Source organism: Anopheles bellator, unplaced genomic scaffold, assembly GCF_943735745.2.
Source record: "Anopheles bellator unplaced genomic scaffold, idAnoBellAS_SP24_06.2 scaffold00297_ctg1, whole genome shotgun sequence".
Lineage (NCBI taxonomy): Eukaryota > Metazoa > Arthropoda > Insecta > Diptera > Culicidae > Anopheles > Anopheles bellator.
The window spans coordinates 415-8,353 of NW_026684431.1; the positions used below are offsets into that span (position 1 = coordinate 415).

The 7,939-nt window shown below is 51.9% G+C and overlaps 1 protein-coding gene across 1 annotated transcript; it reads right to left on the reverse strand.

Moving 5' to 3' along the window:
• Window positions 1–526: 526 nt before the first annotated feature.
• LOC131214228 (UDP-glucosyltransferase 2-like) lies at window positions 527–5,349 on the reverse strand (the record flags this gene model as incomplete). Its single annotated transcript, XM_058208606.1, has 3 exons — window positions 4,837–5,349; window positions 2,147–3,456; window positions 527–957 (listed from the first exon to the last, which is right to left on the reverse strand). Coding segments are annotated over exons 2-3 (1,117 nt in total), but the record flags the coding sequence as incomplete, so codon positions are not given.
• Between the last annotated feature and the right edge of the window lie 2,590 nt (window positions 5,350–7,939).

Consider the following 7,939-nt stretch of genomic DNA (forward strand, 5'->3'; position numbering starts at 1 on the left):
ATCTTGTTTTTGTTTTGAACTAACTCGCCGGCGACACGACCTGGCGCCTGCTGTATCCCTATTCCGCCACCGGTGACCCGATTCGCTCACCGGAGCACCGAGTCTTTTGCAACCGACAGACCCTCTCTCAGACCGACCGGGAAATCATTAATATTCACGCCCGTCAGCACCGAGAGCCGGGTCCTTTGTGGACTTGGAAGGGGACCCGTCCCCGGGCTCAGTGGTGGTGGTGTGATAGTTGATGTTTTGAACCGACCCTTTAGCGGGAACCAACGGGGGGACCGAGATTGGCACAAACATTAAACCGTACCGTTTCAAGGTTTCGCACAGAGTCGCCTAGCCACGAAGCGCACTGCGCAATTTGGCGCTGGCCAATGAAAGTCTATCAAGATCGCGAACCGCTGTGCCAAATCTTCACGCGCTGCGAATGAAGTGCTGGCAAGCGGTTGACGCGAAGAAACTGCGCGTTTCGTGACGAGAATAGCGGGCTAATGAAGTGAAGCGAATCGGTCGCCCGGATACTCACCGAGAACCTCCTCCTGCGGCACACTGAACGATTGGTAGATCCGGGCGGAGGTGTTGATCACTCCGCTAGCCTCGTTCAGCGACCACACGCTGGCCACTTCGAGCTGCTCGAGCGTTTTGACGATCTTTTCGATCCGCGCCCGGCCGGAGTGCGCTGCAATGTTCACGTACACGACCGGTTCGTCGCACTGGGCGAGGAAGAGTTCCAGATCGGCCGGCAGCCCTGATCCAGTGCCGGTGGGCCGCTGGTGGATGCCACCGAGATAGATGGTAGACGGCCCGACTGGACGCACGTTACCGAGCAGCTGGTAGGAGTTGATCAGGAGCAGATCGGCGTTCTGTTCGATCTGCCACAGATCGGAGATGGACTCGCCGAAGGCACTCTTCGCGATCGCATTCTGAGCTGGGATCTCCTCGGTGTAGTAATAGAACCTGTCGGGGGGGTTGCGAGAAAGAAGTAGAAAAAAAGTAACCAATAAACATGCCGTTAACGGTGTTTAGTCTGTGACGTCAAACGGCGGCCACGTAAGCTGATTAAGCATATTAATTAGCGACTATCATGCGCCAGCATAGTGCTGTGCAAAAATATGTTTGCCCTTCCGGAGACTGTGGCCGGCTGATAACGACTCGGCCGTACGTCACCGCACCGCGTAGAGCCAACGAGGCGTAATACCGCACACGTTACACAACCTAATCCCGTACCGTCTGTCCTGTCGCCGAAAACAACCTCGTAGTGGCTAGGGGTAGGCCATCACCACAGGTTCTACTGATAGTAGGAACGTGTTCGAAGCTCATTATCAGACCGCACGAAATGAACAATGACCTCAAAGTGGGTCAGCGTGTGGGGTTCAACGGGCAATAGCGTTCCCCGATGCATCGTTTATCTAAATCCTGGTCATTTTAAAAGCAAAACTCACCACGACGGATGACGGCAAGTCATCGGAGACTCGCGGCTCGAAACAATGAAGTGGCAATGAACAAAGCGAACCCACGACGGGAGACCATTCGCTTATAACGGCGATCGCTGCTTGCGTGGCCAAATTGCAAACAAAGTAAAAGCGGATGACTTGGAGCCTACTGCAGTTTGGCTCCACACTTATCGTTGGCCTAGCGAAATCGGTAACCTTGAGGCTATCGCACTGGACAATTCGTATTGCGAACGTACTCGTCGATAGTTCCGCAAATCGGTCCGCCGCTGCCGATGTTGGCGTATTGACCCGCGCCCCGTCATGCGTGAGATCGGATCCCAGCGAGCCGGAAATCGGTTGCAAGCTCCACCGAGTGCTGAGTAACCACACTTTTACTTTCCTTCATGTGCCTGCATGTGACTTGCACTTTTGCGCACGTTTCGTGCACGAGGGTTCCGCAACCAACCGCGCAGCTCCCCAAACCGGTCCGTGGCCGCCCAACAGAACCGGTGCTGAGTGTGGCTGTCGTCGAATAGGTTACTCAACGGAACGGTGTAATTGCTACCGCGGGCCCTAGTGCAGTGCACGATGTCAGGGTTGAATAATTCATTCTAGACGGCATTCATTAGCTCGCCCTGCCTTGCCGAAGCAACGTGGCTCACCCAGTGGGGCCGCGGGAGAACGTGACACGGGTGGTGCGCCCCGACACTTACCTGTACCAAACGGTGAACAGCACGCTCGAAATGCGCTGCAGCAGGCTGAGATCCTCGCTGAACGGCATGAAGATGCTCGGATAGCCGATCGGGTGGTTCGGGTTGCCCAGGGCCTCGTGGGCATTGATGTAGGCTCCTCCGTTTGCAATTCCGACCAGTGGCGCGCGGAAGTGTTCGGCGAACGCATTCATCAGCGTCACGCCTGACCACTCCACGATGACGACATCGAACCGGGAACACTTGGTCACCCCGCCATCCTCGCTGGCCGATTCGATCAGCTTCTGCATGGCCGGATGCTGCAGTTCCTCGGCCGAGATCGTTCGCATCACGTCAAACACCTTGCGCAGCATGTCGCGCCCATCCAGCCCGTCCACGTTGAGCTGCTCCAGCACCGGAAGTTGGTAGGCGAAGCTGAGATCGATCTGCTCGATTCGATCCGGCCGGTGCTGTGGATCCATGGGATCCGTTGTGACCAGCACAATGTCGTGGCCTCGCTGCGCAAGCTCCTCGAGCAGTGGCCGGTAGACGAGCTGGTGCTGCTTCAGGGGCACCGGGAAGATTGCCAGAATCTTGGCCGCGTCTGCCATCCGGCCGGTCTGGGTACCCAGCGTCAGCAGCAGCAGCAGCAGCACACTTGTTGTTGACACCGCTCGTAGCCGCCGGTCACTCACCGCGGTTATGGCCATTCTGCGGTGTTCTATTTTGAGAGCGGATCAACCGACAAAAGCGGACGGAATCCGTTGGTAACACTCTAACGGGGTCGTCGGCGGTGGAAATTGTTCACTTGCCCCGGAGTACGCCTTATTTGGTTGTCACAAGCTCTTGGCCGTTGCTAACCAACCTGACCTCGCCTAATTGACGATCGGTTACGAATTGGTGGCGACTTTTGCGGTACAGAATTATCAACTGAAACTGGTCGCTAGGCACTGAGCCGGTCGGCAGTGCGCCACTCGCGAACCTTTGCGTGATGGAATAAATTTCGCTCAATAAAGGCACAATCAGCACGAACGAACTCGCTGAAGCACCATCAGCTCGTTACAGCTCGCCGCGTCACGTTTTATGCAGCCGGGCGTGAAGTGCTTTCTTCGTGTGGCCCGTTTAACGGTCCCGGTCACTCTTGCTGGATGGATCCTTTGAAATCCGAGCGGTCGCGCTCCGGAAGCCACGGTTTCTTTGAACCCCCAGCTCAAGGACACTACGGCAACACGATCTTAAGCACCCCACGGTCACGTCGATAGAGAAGATAGCGTGTTCCAAACGTAGCCCGGAGGATGATGGTCTCGGGTGGCACCCGCTATCGATCGCCGTTGCTGCAAAGGGAAAATGAAGGCGACATCAATAAGACATGCTAATTAGACGTATTCTGACGACGGCCGGCTATGGCAGGGCTTTCGCGGAAAAGTGGCGTGTTGCGTGGTGCTAGACGCATTACGAAACCGCAATCGGCCACCTGACAAGCGGTGGTCCGATGTTCGTGACGTTTTGGCACGGTGGTGTAGGGACAAAAAAAAAAGGTTCGAGAAGTTTCTCCAAAGAACCACACAGCGCCACAAAGAAGTCGGGTCTCTTTATCATAAGCGGTACATTCTGGTGGCCACGGGTTGCAACGGCCTGCGGTGTGAATCACTCCAGCTGCATCCGCTCTGAGTCGGTATCAACGCAACGGACATCGGTCCAACGCGCATCAACGTTATTCAATAGGGCCAAGAAAATTCCTGGGGCATGTTGAAATGGGAGCACGAAACGGGTGAGCGACCCACGCATTCTTTCGCTTACGAATGACGGTTTCCGGTTGTTTTATGCAACCAACATGGGCGGCAATATAGGGAAGACGATCAATGAATGAAGACCATTTTTAACCCTCGAATGCAGAGGAGCAGTCACTATTGGGATTGATTTAATCAGTACAGAAAAAGATATCGACATTTACGTAACCGCGTTACGGGCTCTGGTTGGCAAATATTAGTGCGAAAATGTCAATGGATGTGCATAAATATTATTCCACCGCGCCTAGCGACCGCACAAAGCTGCGGGCACATTGTGTGTAAATTGTTCCTTCAAACACCAATTGGTCGCCACATTTCAAGGCGATGCGCTTAACAGTCACTTAACGGTGGGTACTTCTATTCAACAAAAAAAGAGGCCCCACAAAGTCAAGGAACACAGCTCATCGTCATTGGCCATACTAATCTCCGTCCGTTCGCTGTGTTTGCTTTGTGGCCGTAGCTGTACATGGCAACATACGCCACCGTTGGCTCGCCAAAGTCCATCGTTCGCCCGTGGCCGTTGTGTCTGAAACGGCGCGGCGGGGGGGGGCTATGATTCATGCGCGACCACGCACGCGGCAAAGGGGAGTTCAACGCGCGCCGCGCCCTCTCCACCTTTCTTTCTTCGCCTTTCTTTGTTGGGCGCTCCGTTTCGGAGGAAGCGCAAGAAAACGACCAAAACAAAACATGCGGTCGGTCGCGGCTCGAAAGCGGCCACTTCCTCTGCGCGAGATGTACCCACGCAGGAGATAGCGGTAGTATGCTGCCTTCTTAATTTATTCATCCTCCCCGGTCCGGTTGAAAGCTGCTCGAAATGGTGCTTCTTACTATTTCGAGCAGATAGTTGTAGCGCACATCCGCAGACGTCTTCGGCATCGAAGGGTTAGTTCGGAGCAAAACATAACTGAACTTAATCGCTCGTACCTTCGTAGGACGACGTTGTCCCGCTCTGCCACTAATTGCACCTCCAATCAGCTGCTGCAGGCGTGCGTGCGTGCGTGCGTTCGTGCGCTCGTGAGTTGTGTCACAAACCAAGCGCGCTTGCTCCCGTTTCTTTTGTGTTTGTATCCGTTGTCTCTATCTTGCCCACCGAACGAACAGCTGCTCGCATGTCACTGTCGTCGCGCCCAGAGCTGGTGCGAACCGGTTTTCCGTTTTGGGCACTGTTTTGTATACACCGCTCGTGGCACCAGCGAAAGGCAAACAATTCATTCCCCGCGCAGCATCTCGCTGACGACGGCGATGATGACGATGATGGTGGTGGGGTCAAAAACTTTAGCACAGTTTTTGTTTCTCTATTGCCAAAGAGAAATGGTACCGATTTTCTGTCTTTCTTCGCGCACTAAAGTCCTGCTTTGGCGAATCCTTTTCACTTCGCACTTCACTCGAATTTAGATGATGTGTTTCGTCTGCGACACAACGCACAACCAACACCGGCAAAAGTTGAAAAATTTTTGAAATTTTCTGGCTCTGAATTTCTGTGGCTTTGTATATGAATCGCTGAATAATAACTGACTTTCGAGCCTGACTTTGACTTTTCGAGCCTGACTCTGTCGAGTTCGCTCTCACAACCGCTCTCTTGCTTCTTGCTCCTTTTTGTGGTCGCTCTTTCTCTCTTTTTTCTCTCTTTCATCTCGTAACAGAGTGTGCGTGCGCGCGTTGCTAGGGAAACAGGCGTTGCGAGCGACGACGCAACGGAATACAGTGATGAACAAAATAGATGGCCGAAATTCGATGCAAATAGAGCCAAAGAGTTGAGACTGTATTTATTTATTTAAAACTAGCAGGTCCCGGCGAGCTTCGCCCCGCCCCATATCATTCTCATTTCTCGACTTCCCGGCGTTTCAGAGGATCGGACTTCTAGATGACGTCCGATCGGCTTCCCTTCCCGCCTCCCGTTATTCCTCCGTTTCAAACGATCGGCTTTTCTTTACATTTCCCGTTACTCATCCTTTTCAGACAATCGCGATTCCTGGTGACGTACATGATCGGCTTCCCTTCCCGCTTCCCGTTGGATACATGTCAAAACTCGCACCAGCTGAATTTGTCTCAAATTGCTTGAAAACTATCCGAGTTTCACTGAAACGAACTTGGATTTTGTATGAGAGCCCTCCTTTGTAAAGAGGGGAAGAGTTTCAAACATTAACCAGAACATTTCCTCACCCCTGAAACCCCCGCTTGCGAATTTGGTTCGATTTGCTCGAAAACGTTGGAATGGGACGTTACGTATGATACGTTACGTATGAGACGTGGTAGCCCCCCCCCTCCCCGAAGGTGTGGGAGGGTCAAACTTTCCTATTCACAATCCGGGGTCACAAAACTACGCTGTGCAAAATTTCAAGCGGATTGGTTCAGTCGTTTTGGAGAATTAGCGGTACAGACAGACAAACAACCATTTTCATATATATAGAAGAAGAAGAAGACTAGCAGGTCCCGGCGAACTTTGTTCCACCCGAAAGGCAATGGGACCCCGGTGATAGAGCAGTCGGTAACGCTCGTCGCTGTCACGCAGCTGGGCAGAGTTCGAATCTCGGGACAGGTTGTCACTCAACCGGCCATGGTTTCAATTCCCGTATAGAAAAGATCATTTTTGGAACATTCGAGGGATTTTAAGGGAATTAAAATGTTTCGATACATGCTAAACTATTGTCCAAATAAGGGCAATACTCCAAGACTAAGGGCCCTATTATGAATCTTGGATCTAGAACTCGAACAATCGAGTGAAAACAGTAAGGGACAAAACAGAATACACCAAGAGAGAAGGCAGAAAGAGTACGAGTTTCATAATTGGGCCCTAAGACTCCGTTCAATCGTATAGAGAGCAATCAATAAGTGGATCGATTGGCTGATCAATCATGTAGAGTGCAGTATTCACTTACGGCATGTGAATAATTAAAGGGGAACAAACTACGTTTCGAACTCACTAGTCTGTTCGGAAAGTGGGCGCCTTGCTTCTAACAGGTGTTGCATTAAAAACTTATGTACATTATGTTCCAATCGTATCGTCCCACCGCTCGTCTGCTAAATGGATGGGATCGAAAGAAAATGGCAGAGAAAAGTTGGAAGTTCTGCTGAATATTTATGAACCATTCTGCTAACCTTGGCCTTGTGGTGCGCCACTTTCCCTTTGGGCCTTGAGCGCAAGTGGGTAAAAATAGAATTCAACTAATAACCACGCCAAACGGGGCAAACAGGTCATTCAAAAGTGCACTGCCAAGATTCGGATTCGACCCATCAGCGACTTGGCACCCTTCATAGATTTGGCAACTGGCTGCGTTGCGTTCAGCGATGAACGGTCCCTTTGAATTGATGCCTCGCTATCACTACGCTAATTGGAGATGATGTTGGATAAACCCTCTTTCTCTCTCTGTCTCTCTCTCTTTCTCTCTCTGTAACTGTCTGCCACGTGTCTGCCACTGTCATCTTAAGGCCGAGACCGAGGCACGGACCCGTAAAGTAATGCATTATTGCTTTTCGGCGTTCGGCATTGTCAGAAATGTGGTCACTTTATTGATCTTCCGCTCATTCGCACAACGACAAATCTTACATCGGTAATATCACAACATACTTAGGCAATAAACAATAGCTCCGGTTTCCTGGGTTCAGCTTGAGGTGGTTCGCATTCCAAAGGCGACATTCAACGCATTCTTGAGAGGCACACAATCGATCGATCGACTCGCTAAGCCCGGCACAAATTGTAGATCGTTTCAGACTTTCAGACATGTTCAGAGTGTGAGTGTTTGTGAGGATAGCCCGTTTTGGTCCGCCCGCAGAAACTAGGGCCCGGTAAGGTGGCAAAGAGTAGGGAACTCCTGGGGTCAACCCATTCCTATTGGCTCCTTCACTAACTCCTACAGCATTTTGCATTTGCGGCTGCCGCGGGTAACCATTTCGTGGGGTAAACTTTTCGAATAGTGAACTGCGCGATAGATTAAGTAGCCGGCCAGACTAACGGCCAGACTAGCGGAGACACTAACCACCAGCAGTACATCGATTAGCAAATACTCGAACCATGTAAGGTGGCGGC